Source organism: Gobio gobio (genome assembly GCF_949357685.1).
Source record: "Gobio gobio genome assembly, chromosome: 7".
Lineage (NCBI taxonomy): Eukaryota > Metazoa > Chordata > Actinopteri > Cypriniformes > Gobionidae > Gobio > Gobio gobio.
In genome coordinates, this window is record NC_137103.1 from 10,459,425 (window position 1) to 10,482,710 (window position 23,286).

General features: G+C 39.8%; 1 protein-coding gene across 4 annotated transcripts in view; it reads left to right on the forward strand.

The window, feature by feature from the left end:
- Positions 1 to 23,286, forward strand: part of gpr155a (G protein-coupled receptor 155a) — a 50,253-nt gene that overhangs the window by 21,418 nt on the left and 5,549 nt on the right. For all 4 annotated transcript variants that reach the window (XM_079821584.1, XM_079821585.1, XM_079821583.1 and 1 more), the window contains exons 7-15: positions 4,019 to 4,139; positions 6,198 to 6,282; positions 8,185 to 8,275; positions 11,596 to 11,797; positions 17,453 to 17,539; positions 17,881 to 18,020; positions 20,866 to 20,961; positions 21,050 to 21,114; positions 21,426 to 21,560. In XM_079821584.1, coding sequence (XP_079677710.1) covers positions 4,019 to 4,139; positions 6,198 to 6,282; positions 8,185 to 8,275; positions 11,596 to 11,797; positions 17,453 to 17,539; positions 17,881 to 18,020; positions 20,866 to 20,961; positions 21,050 to 21,114; positions 21,426 to 21,560 — 1,022 coding nt within the window. The remainder of the gene's footprint in view (positions 1 to 4,018; positions 4,140 to 6,197; positions 6,283 to 8,184; positions 8,276 to 11,595; positions 11,798 to 17,452; positions 17,540 to 17,880; positions 18,021 to 20,865; positions 20,962 to 21,049; positions 21,115 to 21,425; positions 21,561 to 23,286) is intronic.

Consider the following 23,286-nt stretch of genomic DNA (forward strand, 5'->3'; position numbering starts at 1 on the left):
TTGGTAAGTGCTCCGTGTATCCTTAAATTATTTATTTACAACACCGGCAAAGATCGTTTACCGTTGCTTATTCCAGCGTGCGGGCAGACAGGGTGGCCAAGTTTTTACAACAAAACCCGCCCAATTGCTAACGTTCCTCAAAACTAACCAATAGCTTTCCGGGGGGGGGGGGGTTCTCCTGGAAAAAAAGGCATTTTGGGGGTGAAATATGTGTTATTTTGGCAGGGCTGGCAGCTAAAATTCGCATTCCTGGGTCTGTATATCACATAATTGGGGTCGCTTCAACCCGCGGACTTGGCAACACAGTGCAGTTGAGTTCTGTTGACATTTGATAACTAACGCTATGCGTCGCTCCGTTGCTCTGATTGGTTGTAGGTCTATCCAATTGAGGTCTTTCCTGGTTCGGTTGAAACACGCCCCATAATCACAGCCCAACGGAGCAGGAGCAGACTCATATTTGGACAAGAATTGAGTATGACGACGCCAGGCTATCGATGACGATTAATAAGCGATTATTTGACTCTTCTTTCTTTTTTTTTGCCCTCATAGTTCACTGATAAGGTTTGTTCTGTAAATATGTTCTACTATTAAAGGTGGGATATTTTTTATAATGAAAGTGCATTTCTTTGTGATTTTAAAATACTTGAAAGAAACGGTTGACTTTCAGCAGTTATTGTCTATGGGGCAGATTTCTGCTTGTTGTACATCAGATAAATTAGCACAGTAGGCCTACATTACATTTATTTAAATGCATTAATGAGAGAGTGATTGTGTGTGTGTCATACCGTCTCTATTCATGAAGCTGTGGTTTGTACTTACTTCAAAAGGTATTAAAACCTATGCCTATAACGGTTGAGTTTCTAAGCTACTTTAGTGATAAATCACAGGACAGCGTTGACACTGTGTTTCTGCGCTCCTCTCTGCACGCAATCTTCACGTGATGTGCAAGCTTCTGTCTGAGTGTTCGTGTCTCAATATGTCAGGCATTAGTTCAACATAATACACATCTGATGGACTAAAATCGCTTCAATGTTCAAACTGGCAAGCCTTAAAACACATACAAATGACAAAGCTTTGTGAGGACGCAGGTGAAAGAGTCTGCCTTCAGGGCGCGCGCGTGTTGTCAGAGAAAAGCTGAGAACTGAACGGAGAAGTTTTCCATAACGTTGTTCTTGAATAGTGCACAATCGCTTTACATGTTCAAACTGGCAAGCTTTTTAACTCATTTAATTGACAAACTTCATGAGGACGCAAGTGAAAGTGATCTGGCTTCGGGGCTTGTGCGTGCCGTATCTGTGTGTATCAGCGCATATAAGAACGGCGATTTACTGACCTATATAAACTGTGTAAAACATGCAATTACCATAGTGATTCTGGGCGTCTATAAACAAAGATAACTGCTCCTGCATCTTTTCTTGTGACCGCAAACCGCACTTGATGTGACTGACGGGGCGGAGTCACGTGAAAACCGAAATAACCGACATGGGAAAATTACGTCGTTAGAGGTTCTAAATTTCGGTTTCGATTGGTTTTCGGAAGCCCTTCCTTTGAAACTGCATTGATTTGGAACATTTTGGTTGCCATTGAATCTATGATGTGGAGAAAAATCCTGGAATGTTTTCCTCAAAAACTTCATTTCTTTTCGACTGAAGAAAGAAAGACATGAACATCTTGGATGAGATGGGGGTGAGTAAAATATCAGGAAATGTTCATTTTGAAGTGAACTAATCCTTTAAGGACCGAGTACGAGTACCGATATTTGTTTCTCTGGTACTCTCTGATACCGATACCTATACACCTATTAATTTCTTCTTCTTTTTTTTGGTGATGTGGTAGTTTTCCAAGCACAACACAGTGAAACTAATGAATGTAGGACAGTTTCTTTATTATTAAAAAAAGTATTATTTTTATGTGCTTAAAGCACAAATTTCATTGTCCAATAACCTTCAAAGGGCATAATTACCATTGTCATAATAACAAAAAGCATGTTGTTGTCATTAATTGTGAAGTACTTCCACACCCCTGAGGCTGACGTTGTGTCTGCTGTGCCGCTGGTGTCTCTGGGTCCAGAAAAGTCTGTCAGTTACGTCACGTGAGGTATCGGCCTTTGGTATCGGGGGTATTATTTTTGCGAGTACAAGTACATGAGTTTGAAATCGGGCCCGATTTGTATCTGGTATCGGTATCAGTGCATCACTAATGATTATTGTAGATCTAGAGTCAACGAGAGCATTTACTCATCTCACTTGCACAAAAACAGATTTGGTATTCCTTAAAATGAATTAAAACTGTGAAATGCAAACTCAGTCCACATTTACAGAGAATTAATGGTCGTACACTGCAAAAAATGCTTTTCTTACTTAGTATTTTTGTCTTGTTTTCAGTCCAAATATCAAAAAAATCTTACATTAAGAAGCATTTACTAGACAAGCAAAAGTTTTTGTCTTATTTTGGGGGAAAATAACTAAAAATTATTAAAATGTTGAATTACTTTAATTACTTAAAATAAGCAAATTAATCTGCCAATGGGGTAAGCAAAATAAATTTAATTCAAACTTTCAAATTATTTTGCTTATTTTAACCAAAAACTCCCTTAATTTTGAGTTATTTCCCCCCAAAACAAGACAAAAACTTGTGCTTGTCTAGTAAATGCTTCTTAATGTAAGATTTTTTAGATATTTGGACTGAAAACAAAACAAAAATACTAAGTGAGAAAAGCATTTTTTGCAGTGTAGACCATAAGTAAGCATGTTAGAGGTTCTGGGTTTCGAATCTGCCATCATATAGGTTTTTTTTTTCGTCATTAAAACCAAATGTGTTAATCAGTGATTGTATATCAAGAGCAGGGACATGTTTGTTTGCATTTTATTAGAACTTTTAGCATAGCTTAGCATAGATCATTGAATCTGATTAGATCGTTAGCATCTCGCTCAAAAAATGACCAAAGAGTTTCAGTATTTTTCCAATTTAAAACTTGACTCTTCTGTAGTTACATTGTGTACTAAGACTGACGGAAAATGAAAAGTTGTGATTTTCTAGGCGATATGGCTAGGAACTATACTCTCATTCCTGGGTAATAATCAAGGAACTTTGAGCATGGGTGCAGCGGCGTAATGATATTACACAGCACCTTTATGCTACAAGATGTTTTTTTTTTCAACTACATTAAGTCCCCTGTTATAGGTTAACCTGCAATTTTGCGCATTTCCAGTTTATTCCCATTAATTCCTGTTAATGGAAAATTCTCTGAATTTTGCAGTCCTAAGTGTAGCGCAATATTGTAATGCGTTACTTTAAAAGTAACTTTCCCCAACACTGATCATAGATATATGATATTTTGTAACATGAAGGCTGTGTTCACACTTGGCATGTTTGGTTGGATTAAAACGAACCCTGGTGCAGTTCCAATGAAATATGAACACAACACGGACCAAAGACGTGTATGTTTTTGGTTCGTTTACATCAGAACTGCTGTCGTCTTGCAGCAAATCTTCATTTGTGTGGGATTCCTGCCGCTGTTTTGACTCCTTTACACATTTTTTAAGCTCTTTGTGAGTTCTCAGCTGGTCAAAACACCATCATATGTACACATATAAAACCAGTACATTTAGTCCACAGCATTGTTTTGGATGTTTGGTAAGTTCAGTCGCAAAATATAGGCCATAAAGGCTACCTTTTTTGTATCTTAAGGTTTGGTGTTGTAAATGATAGTATGAGCACTAAGCGAACCAGGACTAAATGTATAATTTTCTTTTTTGGTCCGACTCAAAAGAACCAAGGGAACCGAACTACAAGTGTGAACACCCTCATAGAGTAACACAAAAGCTGACGTTTTTTTTTCAACTACATCAAGTCCCCTGTTATAGGTTAACCTGCAATTTTGCGCATTTCCAGTTTATTCCCATTAATTCCTGTTAATGGAACATTTTCTGACTTGTTTATTGAAAGTGCAGTCAAACAACCTGATGATTTTCCCTCCACACATTCTGCATAAACTAATACTGTCCTGTGTTTGCAGTTAATAGCCTGTGTTGGTATGATAGCGTGGAAATTCGTGGCAGCCCAGAATCACTTCCTGAGTCAGGTGTTAACCTTTACTCTACTGTACGGTTCTCTCTACAGCACCTATATTTGGCCTGGTGAGTCATCAGAGAATATCACTAAACATCACCCATCCCAAATGCAATGCAACTACTGTAGTTATGCTTATAAGAAGTACAACAAACTGTAATATAAGCAGCTAAACCTTTCTTACACGGGTATGGTGATTATCACTAGTGCTGTCAATCGATTAAAAAAACGAATGAGTCACACATTTTTATTGAATGTTATTTACGATTAATCGGAATTAATTAAAGTTTTTAATGTATTTAATCTCCAAATGAATATAGAAACAACATAAATACAGTAACTTATATTTTAAATACTTGTTGTAATGGGATCTTTTTATGAAAGAAGGCTAGTATCACCGATACACCAATACTGATACTGATCTCTATATTAATTTTTTTTTTTAAATCAATTTTAGCCATTAATTATAGGCATTCAGCATTACAGTATAGTTGAAAGTTACAATTTTAAGTTTTGTTAGTTTTTAAAAAAATATAAAACTTTTAATTTAAGTGAACTTGAAACAATCTTCACATAAACCCATTATAATAAGTGCCAACCTATTCCCTTCAATATATCTGGGCTCAATTTTTCAGACCAGTTCAGATTTTTACTTGCCCTGTCAAAATGCTCAAAAAGTTTTAGTTTTCTTTGTTTTTGACCCATGGAACCTTGTAAACAGTGCTTTGGGATTTTTAGGTATGTCCAACAGGTATATATAGACATTGAATATGAATGAGTTATCAAACACTTCACAGACTTTACTGCATAAATGAAAAATTAAATATATATTAATCCATATTAAAGCTACAAAAGTTATTCAGTCAAGAGCAGTGAGTGATTTTCTTGTTGTCTTTAGTTGTTTGATTGATATTAATGACAGACATCAGCAGGTTTATTAGGCTGCTGTCACTTTAAGAGCTGACGCACATGACCCGGATCTGACACACATCCCATTCTCACAACTCTTTACATTCATTTAACCCTTGTGCCTCTATTAAAAAAAGTTACACATAGGTCAATAGAGGACAAAAATGTCCATGTCGAAAAACTGTCATAAAAAAATGAAAAAGTTTGGTCTCATTTTAAAGAAGATCCTTGGCAGATTATTGTTGAAAAATGTATAAAGTGAAACAAAAAAAAAGTTATAGAGGTTTAAGTTTATGAAAATAATTAATGATTTTAGATGTTGAACTCTAAAACTGCTATACAATCAAAGCCATACATCTAAACAAGATGTGTTCCAAATTTGAGGTTGATATCTCAAGAAATGAGCTCTCAGTAAGATTTTGTTTGACTTTTCCTCATTAGATGCCAGCAAAACTACATACAGCGGTTGGATTTGTTATATTTTCTCTCTCAAATATTACAAGCACACACACACAATTTTTTTTATTACATACATACACACCACACTCTGACATCCATACTAACACACCCACACAGTTACAGCTGCATAATTTATCAAATTGGCTTTATAATATGCAGATGGTAATTTTACCATCTGGTAAAATAAATAGGAAAAATTGCCAACAGAATGAAAGCCTATTAACAAAGATTGCATCATTTTATAGTTAAATGGCAATGGGATTAAAAATTGGTTTCAATGGGGACATTGTTGTCCAAACGATGCTAAGAGGAAGTATTTTGTGTACCTAGTGCAACATTTTTTTTAAAGGAAATTGGGGTGAAATAGTAAACTTCCAATAAATATACACACCTGTGGAAAATGTTATGCAGTTAGCATTACAACAGGCAAAGTTATCAAAAAAACTAAACTGAAAAAGCCTAAAATGTCCATAAGGATGCACAAGGGTTAAGACTTCATTTAAGACTGTGCTTGCGAGCATACTCAATAAAACGGCCACTGGATGATGGGAAATAAACGGATGCTGCATTAATTGCGTTAAATATTTTCAACGTGTTAAACTGAAAAATCAAATGAATCGCATGTGTTAACGCGCTAATTTTGACTGCACTAATTATTATTGAAGAAAATCCTTGAAATGATATAAAAGATATGTGTTTGTCAAAGTAACAGACTTTTGGGTTTAAAGTGTTTTAATGGTTTGTATTGTGTGTTGAAGGTCTGATCGCTCTGTCTCTGCTCCTCATGAGGAGAAGCGAGGAGGTGAACTTCAGGCCAGGACTCACTGTGATCGCTGGCTGGGGGTGAGTGTCGCAGTCTACATGTTTACTTCATGACCCTTATTGAGTGTTATACTGCTGAACAAGACAGAGCCGATTCTTACTCTATATGTTGAATATTTACTGCTGTGTAAACCTTTCAAGAAAGACCTACTATGAGCTCTGTTATTGTTCAGCAATAGAATAGGTAGAGTTATTATAAAACAAATTACACAACACTTAAAAATAAATATTCTTTATTGACATTGATGGGTCCATGAAGAACCTTTAGCATCCATAGAACCTTTCCAATCCACAGAAGGCTCGTTATAGTGAAAGATTTTTAAAATGTTCTAAGAAAATGTTTTTCTTTTAAACCCCTTTCATCCCTCCCTCGCACCGCACTTCCTATTTTGTAACAAATCCTTCCCTCGTGGCCTAAATTTATACTTAATTGTTTTTTGTCCAGAAAGCTTATTTCGTTTAGATCTTTTTTATTTACCTTTTTTAATTAGATTTTATCAATAAATAATAATTTAAGCGCATTCTTCACATTCTTTCAACTTAAATTCAAAATAACTCACAATTTCATGCATAACCCTTTTAATTCAGCTCAAAATATCTTACGTTTGGTGTCTTTGCCGACCTCTTGTGGAATAATGAATGATAATATAAGATTACTAGATTACTCTTGCCACTAGATGGCCTTATAGCTCTATATGGAGCGGATGAGCTGTTCTGCTGGGTCCTAAAGTCAGGTTGTGTTTGTGTTGTTCCTAAAGTTAGGCATTTCTAAGTTTTTCTATGTGTACTGAAGCGTTCCTCTCATTGCATTCATTCCTATGGGGGTCAAATTGTCCCGTAAGGGAAGGATTTGTTACTTTTTTTAAAATTTCAACCACAAAACTCCTCGAAATCTAGTCAATATTTTGTGTGTATTCGTGGTTCAGGTACGACAAATGTCCTAAGGTTTTAGATGGACCACTCCGATGCTCACTCAATTTTTAAAAACTTTTTTAAAATGAGTTTTGGGTAACCTTTCAATGAACGTTTGAGTTCCCTTTGGAAACTTTATTATTAAGAGTGTATCCTTGATAAAAGGAAAGGAGAACAGCAGCATAAAGGCCTGTACACACCGGGACGAATATCACGTGCGCTTATCGCCAGCGTTTTTCAAGACGTTTTTCGGCACATCTTTGTGTTCACACCCAAGCGATTTTCACTGGCGATGCGCCGAGTGAACGTGCAAATTCAGTAGATTCGCTCCCGGTACACAAGGTGGTGCTGCGGCACTTACGCTTCTGACACTCGCTCGTCACACAGAAGAAGAAGAGAGACAGTATTTACGCGCTTGCCAAAACCATTCACACACACTTATTTCTAACTGGCAAGCAGCATTAGCAGCTCATCTTTTTCTTTGTCTACTTACTTCCTCTTAGTCGTATCAATGTGTGCTCAGCAAGAGCGTTTTGTGCTTGAGCGCCACCAAGTGGTGTTTTACTGTCACTTCAGCAGCTCCAGGCACGTGAACAAAAGCCAGTTTTTAACGCGCCGCGCCAAAACAAAAAAAAATGTTTTTTTGCGTCGGTCTGCAGACTCACATTGGCGCCCTTTGTTTAGTCACGAGGCGTTAAACGCACCTGAAAATCGTTCCGGTGTGAACAGGCCTTAAGAGCTCAGCAGTGACCTCACGCTCCTATGAGGCATTGCAGATCATTATTGCAGTGATTATGATGTTTCTAGCAACTCCTTGTTATATGTTTGGCAACAGTTCTTCTAACCTTAATTGATGGAGTGTGTAGCTTTTCATGTCTTAAACAACCATGTAGGAAGACACATCATGGCCATATTCCAGGATGAAAATGTCAAGATTCATCAGCTCAAATTGTGTCTCTTTTTGATCTAAAGGCACTGATGTCTGCTGTTCTCTCTCATTGTCTCTCTCAGTTTACCTGTTCTGGCTGTGAGTGTCCTCCTCCTGTCAGGGGAAAGAATGCCAGACACTATTGACTCCGCATTCTTTTATGGAAAGACGCAGGTACAAATCATGATATTGAGATACTGTCTTCTCAAGTTCAAATGTTCAGAATGGAAAAGCAGAATAAAAACGTGAATGTTTGCCTCTGATCATGTCCATCATCACCTCAGGAGGCCATATAAAGGCCCCTATTTTAACAATCTGAGCACATTAGGACGTGTCCGAATCCACTTTTGCTAGTTTAACGACGGAAGGAACGGCCTGGCGTATGGTCCAAAAGTGTACTTAGTCTCTTAATGAGTCATGGGTGTGTTTTTGGACATCGCGTGCAATAAACCAATCAGAGTCTCATCTCCCATTCCCTTTAAAAGCCAGTTGCGCTCGCACCATGGCGGATTCACTATTTACATAGAGGAATTTGCGAGTGGAAAGACTGAACGCTTCTCCAGAGAGGAATCCTTTTATTTTTTATATTTAAAAATGTTTGTGTGCTGCTGCGCGTCCTTGTGTGTGATAAGCAGAGTGTACGGACATTGTACACCTGTCTATAGGCACATATTACTAACACGCACTTTAAATAACACACAAAATACTGCACTATTGACTTTAGAGCAGGTTTTAGTTGGTCAATGGGGCATTTGGTTTTAGCCTCAAAATAGCAACGCGCCAACAATGTGCCTGAACGCACCTGGTTTTCAGACCAGCACGTGGTGTTTCCCAACCTTTTTCTTGCCACGGCACAGTTTTGATAAAAAATCCCACGGCACACCACTAAGAGCTAAAATCTAACAAACATGCATTGCTTCAAATGGCATATTATATTAAAAGTAGTACTTACATTTAACATGAAACTTGAGCTTAAAGTGCTGGCTTTTTAAATTTTTTATACTGTTGTCTGAGGTCAACTTATGACGTTCAAGTGGTTTTTACATTTAAAAACATCATAATGAATAAGAAATAGGCTTCTTTCTGCCTTGGTTTTGAGTCTCTCTAAAAAACGGTCGGTTTTGATGGGCGTGCCGCACTGAAGACTTGGAAGTAAACGCCCACGGCTAGGATTGGATAATATTTGCATATTTAATGAGCTTCTGCTCCTCTGTCAGTGACAGCGTGTGGAAAACGGCAACCGGAATGAATCGCCCAGCCCACAGCCAGGGCTCGCAAAATATCTTTATCAAACAAACACAATGATCTCATCCACCCGCGATTGATTGTAATGTTATTTCTGTATAATTTTGCCCGATCATCAGTGAATATAACCACGAACCGTACACACACACACACACACACACGTGCGCGCGCGTCCGGCAAGCTGGTGATAGCCCATCTGAAAAACACATAGCCCCGGAACGTTGGGCTTTGCGAGCACTGGTGTTAAAAGTCTGAGTCTGATCACGAATGAACCAATAACAGCTTCTCCAGCCTGTGACAGCGTGCTAAGGTATGTAATCAATAGATATCAAACCATCTGTAACAATGCAATACTAACACATATAAAAACATGTTTTACTCACATAAGTGTGTTGCACCGTTCCTGTCAATCCAATATAGAAGCACAGCATTGTGTTTTAATCTCAATATGTCTGCAAATCCAGTCTCGACCTGTATCTTGTTTACAATCGATTCCGCGGTGAAGCGAACAAATGCACAATGTTTTACACACATGAGCTGGATCCGGCATGTTCATTGCTCTGTAGTGCGACCCGTTTAGCTCCACGAGTCGGTGGGCGGGGCTTGAGGCGGTGCTTCTGCATCCAATTACGTCAGTGGTCGACATATTCGGAGATCTCTCGTTTGCTGGGTCTGGTGTTTATAAAAGCTTTTCTTTGACTAACAAGGACATTTTCAGCTCTGAAACTTACAGGACATTCTTATATCACGGTGAACGTTTATATATCAAAGGCTCAAGGGAAAGTTGATTTCTCAATTCATCAGGTAGGAACACCGTAAGGTCATATAAGTAGTAATATGATGTTGTTGGCGATGATAAAACAACAAATTTACATATTACAACTGTCTGGCGGAAATTTTTCAATTAAACACTGTGTTGTCATAGTCGGTATTGTGGTATTATCGTCAGACACTTACATGTCATTATAAATTAACATTTTATGAAAATCAAGATCAATTTGATTGACTAAAATATGTGCTTTGTCCGTCATTAGAACGGCCGCATCTGAGGCAGTAAATGCATCTCATTACGTTTTCATCAACTTACTGGTTATAAAGTGTAACGTAGTTTGTTCGTGTGGGAAGAAGGAGGCGGGAACCGGCGAACATTCAACAACTTTAATAAAATAAATGAACACAAAATGAAAGTAAAAGCAGCAGCCCCTCACTGGCGACTGCCGCGCACACACATAACAAAACGTAAACAAAACACAACTTAAAATCCAGGCCTGGTCCTCTCCTGTCCTTCACTCGTGTCGCTCATCTTATATGCCTCCGGGCTCCCTCATGAGAGGACTCGAGACCGGTGTGCCTCGCAGGTGACGCTCATTCTCAATCACGCACACCGATCTCGCTCGCTCCTCCCATGTCTCCCGCTCGTCCACCTCGCCACATAAAGTTTATTGTGGTGCTCAGTGTTTCTTGTTGTTGAATAAATTTGGCCAAAATCTCTTGATGTTAAAGATGAAGTGCTATGCACGGGATATTTCAAACTGTATTTTGGCGACAACTAGATGGCAAATACCAGACTAAGACAGCATCCGTTTTTACCGTAATTACTTTGTGTTACTTTTTCTGGGCTTGCGTGTTTGTTTTTTGATAACAATTTCTATTTTTGGCAAATGTAAAGGCCCTTTCACACCAAACGTGAAATGAATAAGCCTCAGGCTGAAAGAAATGCAAATTCACGCCTGCACATTAGACGGCGCAGTAAAAAAAAACCAGGAGAAGAAAGTTCAACATGCTTCAGCAATAGTCATTTTTGCTTATATGCATGGCTGAAGTGGATCTTCGAAGGTCAGCAGCAAAGACATTGGTTAATAAAGTGAAATTAAATACATAAAGTATATTTGTGTCATTTACATAATATATTTCAGTCAATACATGAAAAAACAAAGTAACGTGTGTTACTTATTTGTAAAAGTAACTCTGATGTTTTGTTGTAAATGTAAAAGTAATGCGTTACTTTACTAGTTACTTGGAAAAAGTAATCCGATTACGTAACAAGTTACTTGTAATGCGATACCCCCAACACTGGTTATGATGTTATCTAGTCTTCTCCTAAAAGCTGACACAATTCTGGGAAAATGGGCCCTACTCATATTAAATGGATAAACCAAACTGTGCAAGTAATTATATAATGACTACATTTTCACTACAGGTCCTGAAATGTAGCTGAAATGCTTTTGCGATTGTTTGTGTTGTTGTAGGTGATATGCACATCAGTGGTGTTATCCGTGAGCATCACGCTGTGTGGAATCTCTCTCGCACTCCTCAGCAGACGAACTCAAGACTATCACACCCTTGAGCATGGATCAGTCTCTGACAGTGAGGAGGACGTGAGCCTTCCCTACGACTCAAACACACAGAGCGCTGTTGAGCAGCCCAGTGCTATAGGCAGCATCAACACAGGTATGACACTGACTATGGGGTCAAGTAGATATAGCTGCAGATGGGAGAACTCCAAAACGGGGTGTGAAAGTGGGCGGTGCCTCTGAAAGGGGGCAGGGTTTACACACGCAAAGACTTTCTTTTCCACTAAATGTCGTTATAAAACATGCTATCAGTGTTGAGTGTAATTAATTACTAAGTAATCTAATGACTGTCATTTAATTACATTTCTCTTGAAAAGTAAGGGATAATCTGTAATTTAGTTACAGTTACTTCTGATGTAATTGCATTAAAGGTCCCATGGCATGAAAATATCATTTTATGAGGTTTTTTAACATTAATATGGGTTCCCCTAGCCTGTATATGGTCCCCAAGTGGCTAGAAATTTTGATAGGTGTAAACCGAGTTATGGGTGTCCTGCTCTGCCTTTGAGAAAATGAAAGTTCAGACGAGCCGATCTGGAATCTTCCCTGTATGCCGTCATACGGGGAACGGTTACCTCCCCTTCCTCTGCTTTGCCCGCCCAGAGAATTTGGAGAAAATGGATTTAGTTTATCAGTCGCAATGTCAGCACAGGCTTTACAAACAGACTTTTACCATATGGATTCGACAGCACCGCCACAAACAGTGAGTAACAGTGTTCATTAATGCCTGATCTGTGATCAGTGATTTCTGATGTGTAGCTAATCATTCAAGTTCACACAGACTTACTGTTCATGCATCAGTGAATCAAGCCAGTGACTAAACGATCAACTTCGCATCGTTTCTGTTAGTAGCATGAAACAAATCTGTTATTTAAAGTGTGTATAACTACAGAAAGCGATCAAAGAACACTCTTTATAATGTTTGGATCTGTCACGTCGCGAGTGTATCTGCACACTTGCCCAAACTGCCGTTATAATGAATGACGCTGTTATGCTGCACAAAGCTCTTACTGTATTCATGTCGACGTCGTGTTTGCTGTTAGTTGTGGTGAAAGCATTTTGTGAGAGAAATAGCGTTGCAATGACGAGATCACTGCATTCACGCGATCAACAGACTGCCTGTTTACTCAATGCTCATCACTGCAGCCTTTGATGTGATAGGAAAAGGTCTAAAAATAATGCTATAATCAACACTTTGACGATTTGTTCATCTCGACAGCTGTAATGGTGAAAAAAAATGTAGTAAAAGTATTCGAGAGGGGTTCCACATGTTACAAAGTTGGTAGAATAAGGAGGAAGAAGACCGGGTCGGCGTGACTGGGACTCGAGTTTATTCAGAACTCTCAGATACAAACAAAATAAACTCGCGTTTACAACTCAGTACAATAAAACTTTCTCAGCGATCTTTCTCCAGCTCTAAGGTCTCTCGGGTCCACATGCAGTCAGTCTCTCTCTCTGGCAGTGTTTGCAGATCTCACTAAACCACGCCCCCTCCGCCACATAATCTGATACTCATTTCAAATGCAAAGATGTCAGCCAATCACAACAGTGGGCGTTTTCACTGAAGTCTCACATCAGACACGCCCCTTGAAACTAGGGATGCACCGAATCCAGGATTCGGGTTCGGATTCGGCCGAATATTGGGCTTTTTGACGGGGTTCGGTTTCTGCCGAACCTCAGAATTTTTTTCCACCGAACCCGAACCCTAGGCTTGCACTATGCGCGCTCCGCTGGTCGAACATAATGATGCCGCAGTTGAAAGTGAAAATGAAATTCATGAACAGAAAACGTGGCAGTAGCTACTTTAAGTCAAAAGAAGGTAATTCAAGTCGAGCTTCATGTTCAATTTGCAATGCCGGTTTGTCTCGTGATGGACCCTAAACAACAGCTGCTGTAAAAACATTTGCGTATGACACATCCGAGAGAATACGAGTTGTGCATTAAGGAATCTACAGACAGCAGCCAAAATGTATTTTATTTTACCGTGCAAACAGCCGCATATAGAACAGATAAAATATAAATAAAAAGAATAAAATACATAGGCCTACACTAAATATTTTTCACTTAAATAATTACCAAATTAAGATGACAAAACGAAAATACACTGAATCCGTAAGCTTTGAAGAACCAGAATCGTTTTTTTCTTCTTCTCTAAATAAAAATAAAAGGCCTAGAGAGGCTACCTCAATCCACACCTTGTATGTTTTTTGTTTGTTTGTTTGTTTGTTTGTTAAGTAACATGTCTAAGTGATGTGGGTTAGTCTGGAGCACAGCCTGTTGACAGTTAAACCTGCGGCAGAAAACACCCTCAATCCTTCTGTCTCCGCACGCGCGCGCCTCCTGCGCTCTCCGTTGTGCTGTTCTTTGAAACGACAGAGGACGACTCGGGGTAATTTTTCTATAAACCATCAGGAAACAGCGGGGAGAAGAACATGCGCGACAATGTTTACTTTAGTAAACTTGACCAAAACCACACTATTAAAAGCCTTAAACAAGTCTTCAGATGGCACTGATGTCCCGGGAAGAGATAACGCCTCGCTAGAGTGGCCAGCCTCGGGAAGCGCCGTTCATTTGCTTTCCACCAGTCAGAGCTTATACTACTGCTGTATTTTTCTGTTGAAATGGTCCCACACAGTAAGCTTTTCCATTGCTTTATTTAGCGAGGCTATATCTTGTTTGTGGTTGCACGTCGACGCACTCCGTGAGTGAACAAATAACGCTATACAGCATATTTTTCTTAACCATGCATCAAAAAACAAACAAACAAAAAAGCGTTAAAAAGATTTAAACTGTTTAACTGGTAGTATTAATTGGTCAAAGTTCTTACTTTCGGTTAACAGTTTAATGGTCAATAGCATCCCTACACTGCTGGAGGACGTTGTTTACTTCATTAATGTGTTTACTGTGATAATGGACTGAGGATGGGAGAAGGATTCTGTATTCGGTTTCGGATTCGGCCGAATCTTAACCAGTGGATTCGGTATTCGTCCGAAGCCCAAAAATCTGGATTCGGTGCATCCCTACGTGAAACAGAGCATTCAAGCCAGAGAGCTAATATCAGGATAGGAAAAAATGCTTTTCATTTCTAAATTATGACATTTTATGATGTAAAACTCATACTAACAATATAAGTACACCTCAGGAAACATAAAATAATAAAAAAAATCCACGCCATGGGACCTTTAAATGCTGTGGAGACCAGGGGTGGCGAACTCCGGTAGTTCAGCTCCAACCCTGATCGAACTCACCTGCCTGTAGCTTCCTAGTAACCCTTGATTAACTTGTTCAGGTGTGTTTGATTAGGGTTGAAGCAAAACTCTGCAGGATTTTTTTATTACACCACTATAGTCACTATACACTGGTCAGGCATAAGATTATGACCACCTTCCTAATATTGTGTTGGTCCCCCAAAACAGCCCTGACCCATCGATGCATGGACTCCTCTAGACCCCTGAAGGTGTGCTGTGGTATCTGGTACCAAAATGTTAGCAGCAGATCCATTAAGTCCTGGAAGTTGCGAGGTGGGGCCTCCATGGATCGGACTTGTTTGTTCAGCACATCCCACAGATGCTCGATTGGATTGAGATCTGGGGAATTTGGAGGCCAAGTCAACACCTCAAACTCGCTGTTGTGCTCCTCAAACCATTCCTGAACCATTTTTGCTTTGTGGCGGCGCATTATCTGCTGAAAGAGCCACAGACACCAGGGAATACCGTTTCCATGAAAGTGTGTACATGATCTCAGCAATGCTTAGGTAGGTGGTGCGTGTCAAAGTAACATCCACATGAATGGAGGACCCAAGGTTTCCCAGCAGAACATTGCCCAAAGCATCACTGCCTCCGCCGCCACGCCATCTTCCCATAATGCACCTGGTGCCATGTGTTCCCCCAGGTAAGCCACACACACACACCCGGCCATCCACGTGATGTAGAAGAACACGTGATTTATCAGACCAGGCCCTTCTTCCATTGCTCCGTGGTCCAGTTCTGATGCTCTCGTGCCACTGTTGGTGCTTTGGGCGGGGTCAGGGGTCAGCATGGGCACTGGTCAGCGGCTGTGCCGCCCCATACACAACAAACTGAGATGCTCTGTGTATTCTGACACCTTTCTATCAGAACCAGCATTAACTTCTTGAGCAGTTTGAGCTGCAGTAGCTCGTCTGTTTGATCGGACCACACGGGCATCAATGAGCCTCGGCCGCCCATGACCCTGTGGCCGGTTCTCCACTGGTCCTCCATGACCCTGTGGCCGGTTCTCCACTGGTCCTTCATGACCCTGTGGCCGGTTCTCCACTGGTCCTCCATGACCCTGTGGCCGGTTCTCCACTGGTCCTCCATGACCCTGTGGCCGGTTCTCCACTGGTCCTTCATGACCCTGTGGCCGGTTCTCCACTGGTCCTCCATGACCCTGTGGCCGGTTCTCCACTGGTCCTCCATGACCCTGTGGCCGGTTCTCCACTGGTCCTTCATGACCCTGTGGCCGGTTCTCCACTGGTCCTTCATGAGCCTGTGGCCGGTTCTCCACTGGTCCTCCATGAGCCTGTGGCCGGTTCTCCACTGGTCCTTCATGAGCCTGTGGCCGGTTCTCCACTGGTCCTCCATAAGCCTGTGGCCGGTTCTCCACTGGTCCTCCATGACCCTGTGGCCGGTTCTCCACTGGTCCTCCATGAGCCTGTGGCCGGTTCTCCACTGGTCCTCCATGACCCTGTGGCCGGTTCTCCACTGGTCCTCCATGAGCCTGTGGCCGGTTCTCCACTGGTCCTCCATGAGCCTGTGGCCGGTTCTCCACTGGTCCTCCATGACCCTGTGGCCGGTTCTCCACTGGTCCTCCATGACCCTGTGGCCGGTTCTCCACTGGTCCTTCATGACCCTGTGGCCGGTTCTCCACTGGTCCTCCATGACCCTGTGGCCGGTTCTCCACTGGTCCTCCATGACCCTGTGGCCGGTTCTCCACTGGTCCTTCACTGGAGCACTTTTGATAGAGACTGACCACTGCAGACCGGGAACAGCCCACAAGAGCTGCAGTTTTGGAGATGCTCTGACCCAGTCGTCTAGCCATCACAATCTGGCCCTTGTCAAACTCGCTCAAATCCTTACGCTTGCACATTTTTCCTGCTTCTAACACATCAACTCAGAGGACAAAAAGTTCACTTGCTGCCTAATATATCTCACCCACTAACAGGAGCCGTGATGAAGAGATAATCAGTGTTATTCACTTTTACTCACTCCCCTGTCATAACGGTCATGTTATGCCTGATCGGTGTACTGTATTTGATCATGAAATAGTATGCCATATGCACTATGCAGCAAAACATGTTTTAAACAGTAGTATGTTTTCAGAGATGATCTCGTCACATTCAGTTCAGCAATCGATGTCTGGGTATAATAAATAGCTTTATTCTGCTTTTTTAATCCAATTTTGTGTGAACTAAGTTAAGAATGAGATAAAAAAAAAAAAAATTGGTATCCAATGCATTTGTCACACTGGAAATGGAAGTCAAGAAAATTGAATTGTGGAATTCAGTATTTCACACAATGCTCTGGTTGCACACTTTAGAAATGGAATGGGCCATCTGGTTATTCCATAAACATAGAAGGTGTTATAGTGAGTACATAATACATACTACTGAGGATGAAAAAGGTAAGTAGTAGGTAGTAGGCTATGCCACTTTGAGCTTACAAAAGCAGTGAATGTGAAACCTCTATGGCTCTATGAAAGATGAAGGCTGTTGACCAATCTTTGTGTTTGTCAGAGTGTCAGCTGTGCGAGTGTGCGTGTGACCCTGTGCAGACCATTCCTGACATAACAAGCACCAAAGAGGAAGGATCCATGCAAACAGGTTCGCTCTTTCTTTCAGTTCCTGTTCACTCAAACTGTCTCTAGATGCATAAGAAATGGCTTTATTGTTCAGAGGGAGTTTTGAGGAAGTGCTATAGCTAGAGCTCAATAAGACGTACTGCAGATGTACAGATAAGGAAGTGTTTCCTTCTGAATACCTGTTGAAATATCTCAAACCAATGATACCACACTTTTAATAAAACACATTCAGAGTGACAGAATTTTCATTATTGCATGAACTGTTAATGACTTCTGCAACAATAAAACCCTTTTATTGAATGGAATGCATTTTTAAAAGGGGAAGAAATGTGAAATATGCATAGTATTAAATGCTGTCTTCAGGTCAATGTAGCCAGGAATGCACATCCACAAGCTGTTTGCTGGCTGAAGAGGAACAGAAACAGGTGGAAAGACAGAACACCGATATACAGTCGACTAGACACGTGCTGGTGTGTCTGTTACTGACCGTCAGTCTCCTCGCTGTGAGTACAGCATCACTCATTCACTCTCATTCATTCACTGGGTATAAAACATCTACACACCCCTGATAAAACAGCTGGCTATAGTGATGCATTATCCTCTCTTTTTCACACACCACACCAATACAAATGTAATCTATACTTTGAAACAACACCTCTTACAAAAAAAAGTCCAATGGTGTTAATGTCTAATGGTACCATAAAATGTACCAGGCTAATAATAATATGCTCTTTGTTTTTGTCATAGAGACATTGGGTCTCATTCACTAATAATTGCGTGGATTATTCACACTTGACTTCTCATTTTTCACGCCCTTCCTTTGCTAACTTCCCTCCATCTCGTTCACTCGGATGAACGTCATTGCTTGCGTTGCACGAGTGCCCACTTCTGGCAGAGCCATTGCAATGTGTTTAAATGGAACGCCCTTGATCACTTGGAGCCCGCAGTTGAGCTGATTTATTATTTACTGTTTTTTTCCCTTATGAATTTGTTTTATGCACCATTCTATAGCCCTGTATGTATGATTGGACTGTTAAAAAATGTAATATAAACAAATATTAAATATGAATATATATTAATATACACTGAACAAAATTATAAACGTGCCCCCATTTTTCATGAGCTGAACTTTTTCTATGTACACAAAAGGCCTATTTCTCTCAAATATTATTCACAAATGTGTCTAAATCTGTGTTAGTGAGCACTTCTCCTTTGCCGAGATAATCCATCCACCACACAGGTGTGGGTGAAAACTTTCAAACAAGATGAGGATATTTCCCCTTATTTTGTTTAAATATCAAATTTTTTTTATTCTGCTGAAGATACTTGCATGTTTCTCGGAAGATAAATTTACAAGTACAATTTACCTTGATGCTCTTAATGCATTGTGATTTTAGAATAACATTTTGATCGAAAGTTTTTGATGAATCATGATTTGTTCATGAAAATATTAGTACACAGAAAGATATTTACATCAAGAATTGTTCAATAATATTTTTTCTTTTCTTTTTTGGTGTTTTGAGATCATTTTATGATTAATAATTAATATTTATGCAATAATTATGACCCATTTTTTCCCACTGAATATAATAAAAAATGTATATATATATAATTGTATTTTTTATTAAAGCTGCATTTAATTTTAGAGTCAAGCCTAGGCCTCATGAAAGCAATTTTTTAAATGTGATCTGTGCCATCCGGTGGACACATTGAGCATTTTTATCACGCAATAGCACATTTTTACCACTATAGTGGATCTTGCGTTTTATAAAAACATTTGAAAAATCGTAGCTTCATCGGAATGGTCCGAAACTTGGTGACTTTATTGGTACTTGGTATATGAACACCCAAAAAAAAAATTGTCACACTCAGAACCTTCGGGTCAAAAATGACCCCCATAGGAAATTAATGGGAAATTAGTTTTTTTGTGCATACAATCTACAAATCAGCCAGGATGCAGAAAAAAAGGACTCAACAGTGAAGGAGTGCAAAACAGACAAAAAAACTCACACACACACACACTTATACACACAAAAACACACGCACACACGCGTGCCATTCCAAAAGCTAATTGTGTTTTTGTGTGTGAGTTGTTTTGTCTGTTTTGCCGGCCAATTTCCCATTCATTTCCAATGGGGGTCATTTTTGACCCGAATGTCCTGAGTGTGACCATTTTTTTTATGACCACTTAGACTTTTCAAATCCTGTCCCCAATTTGTTGGGGTGTTCATATACCAAATACCAATAAAGTCACCAAGTTCCGGATCATTCCGATGAAGCTACGATTTTTAACATTTTTTATTTTAAAAGATTCGGGTCAGAAATGACCGAAGAGCCCCAGAGGGTTAATGAAAAATAAAGATCCATGTTTAATAAAAAATTTCACGAAACGAATTGAAAATGTTTAGAGAAATTAGAAAATGTTTAAGAGATCGTTTATTTAGTTGTATACATGTTCTCCCATTCTCTATTCTGTGTCACAAGTAATATTGGGTTTACACGATTCTTTCGTAGTGTGGTTTTGGTCAAGTTTACTAAAGTAAACAGTGTCACGTGTGTCTCGCCGCTGTTTCCTGGTGGTTTATAGAAAAATTACTCCGTCGCCCTCTGTCGTTTCAAAGAATATTACAACGGCGAGCGTGTCGAGTATAAACACCTCCACAAACGGACGAGGCGCGCGCGCTGTCAGCGGAGGCTCGCGCTGCGGAGCCAGACGAAAGTATAAACATGGCTTAAGGTGGTAAAACAAGTTTGTGGTATTACCAGGCTTGGTGGGGACGACGGTCTTGCATAATTTGTAGACGACATTGGTCTGACTACGGTTACACTTATAAAATCCATACTGCCATACTGGCGAGCTGACTTGTTTTCCTGTTTTATCAACAATTTCCTCGCTCACTGCGGCACTCATTTATCACTCCATGCCGGTTCTGTTACTGAAGAATCCAACATGAGACATCGATATGGCGCAACTAAACTTGATACTGTTACATGATTGGCTGTTAGCGTGTCACTCCCTACGTTGCTAGGTTACCAGAGAGTGAGTGCCTTTGTTCATGCAACCAAACTTGCTTCGCAACCTCTGGTTTCTTCCGACGAAGAAAAAAAAAATTGAACGTTTTATCGAACGCATTTTTTACTGATATCGATTACGTGTCTATCGTGATGCATATCGTTTTATCGCCCAGCCCTATTTGACTGTTATTTACAGTACAGTTGTAGTCTAGTCACTCTTCATTCTCTCTGTGTGTGTGTGTGTGTGTGTGTGTGTGTGTGTGTGTGTGTGTGTGTGTGTGTGTGTGTGTGTGTGTGTGTGTGTGTGTGTGTGTGTGTGTGTGTGTGTGGTAGAATCTCTCCAGCTGTCTGTGGTGGCTCTTTAATAAAGATCCAGGACGGCTGTATCTGGAGCTGCAGTTCTTCAGTGTTGTGGCCAACTATGGGCAGGTGAGTGTGTGTGAGCCTGTCACATGTGTTGTGCTGAAGTCTTACACTTTTCCTGAAGCATGCGTCTCTTTCTGTCTTCCCACTGTAGGGTCTCATTTCATTCGCATTTTTTGGCCTTGACAAGCATTTGATTATCTCTCCGTTCAAAAAAAGGTAACTCGACTTGCAAAGCTATAAAGGGCTCAAATGATGATGAATCAGATTTTACTTGCTCTTTTGACACTATGAAAGCATGCTGTTATTTTCTGGAATCCCCATTCCAAAAGGAGCATTTATTGATTTATCAATTATATATTTCCACAACTTTTTTTTAAAACCATTTTTGTGTCTTTTCTTCAATAAATGGTCTGGATGGGAGAAAGAGCTTAAGAAAAAAAACCCAGTTTAATGTGAATATTAGATGTAATATAACTGCAGTATACACAATGAGGCAAGGATTAGATGTTGTGTGTGTGTTGGTAAAGGTTAGCGAGGCTGTGGCGGGGTTGGGGTCAGGAGGTCGCGGGCTCTGCGGCGTCTGAGGAGATCAGACTGACCTGCCGTCAGTTCCTCACATATCATAAGCAGCAGTGCGTCAAAGACATCGTTCACAAGAAAAGGTGAGAGACTCTTCACTGATACCTATCTCTATGGCAAGCCATTTATTCATTACGAAATCTTAATATCAGGAATTCGATTTATACTAGTAACAATGGCCATTTTTGATATCAGGAATTATTTTCTGATGTTGAATTCCTGTCAGCACCAATAGCCCCATGGTTAGCAATCGTTTTGATATCAGTAATATCAGTAAAAATATAAATTCCCCATATCAAGAACTGATATAATTTTCACGGTCCCACTTTATATTAGGTGGCCTTAAGAAATATGTTCAATGTACTTATTGTGTTCATATTGTATTGCAAAACACTTTTGCTCATATTGAGGTGGGATACGGGTAAAGTTAGGGGCAGGTGTGGTGGTATGTGTAGGTTTAAAGGGATAGTTCACCCAAAAATGAAAACTAGCCCATGATTTACTCACCCTGAAGTCATCCTAGGTGTATATGACATTCTTCTTTCAGACGAACACAATCAGAGTTATATTAAAAATGTCCTGCTCTTCAAAGCTTTATTGACTTGATGGGTCGTTTTTGAAGTCCATAAAAGTGCATCTATCCATCATATAACTGCTCCACACGGCTCCAGGGGTTAATAAAGGCCTTCTGAAGCGAAGAGGTGCATTTGTGTAAGAAAAATATCCATATTTAACCCTTGACCCTAGACGCATGCGTATTGACAAACGCAGAAGCACAGAGCAAAACAAAACCGGTCATGAATTAGAAGTCTAAAATGAGAATTTTTAAAGAGAAATGCGGAGGATTTCGATATAAGAGAAGAGTTTGATGTCCAGCTCTATCCGCGAGAGGCGTCAAAGCTTGTGATGCTCCTGTACATCACCTCAGGCGTTACTCTTTTAGTGCAAGTCGACTTGTGTACCACTGACCGCCGGAAGCTAGTTATTTTACTTTACAAAGTTTTTAAATATGGATATTTTTCTTACACAAACACATCACTTCACTTCAGAAGGCCTTTATTAACCCCTGGAGCCGTGTGGAGCAGTTATATGATGGATAGATGCACTTTTATGGACTTCAAAAACGACCCATCAATTCACTGCCATTATAAAGCTTGGAAGAGCAGGACATTTTTAATATAACTCAATGTGTTTGTCTGAAAGAAGAATGTCATATGCACCTAGGATAGCTTGAGGGTGAGTAAATCATGGGCTAATTTTCATTTTTGGGTGAACTAATCCTTTAAGGGTAGGGTTAGGTGTAAGGGAAGTGTCAACGGTGTAATTATAAATGTAACTACATAAATGAATTACAGATGTAATTACATGCAGGTCATTTTTAAAATGTAAGTACAATGTAAAAACATGTATGTACACAATAAGTGCATTGTACCAAATGATTAATTTAAATGTTAGTACATTGTAGTCAAGGCCACCGAATATAAAGTGGGTTAATTCTTGATGTAAATATCTTTCAACATGTTACATTTATTATTTCTGATATCAGTAATTAGGAGAGTAAGACATCTAAAATGGTTTCCTTCTAGTAACAATCACATTCATGATATCAGAAATGAACATCGTCACCAGTGACAATCGAATTATTGATAACAAAAATGAACATTTTTACAGTAGCAAGTCAATTGTTGATATGAAGAACAGACATTTGCACTAGTAATCATGCAATTATTGATCTCCAATGATGATTTTTATTAGTGAGAATTAGGGGTGTGCCATATCATACCGTCCACGATAATGCCGGTATACATT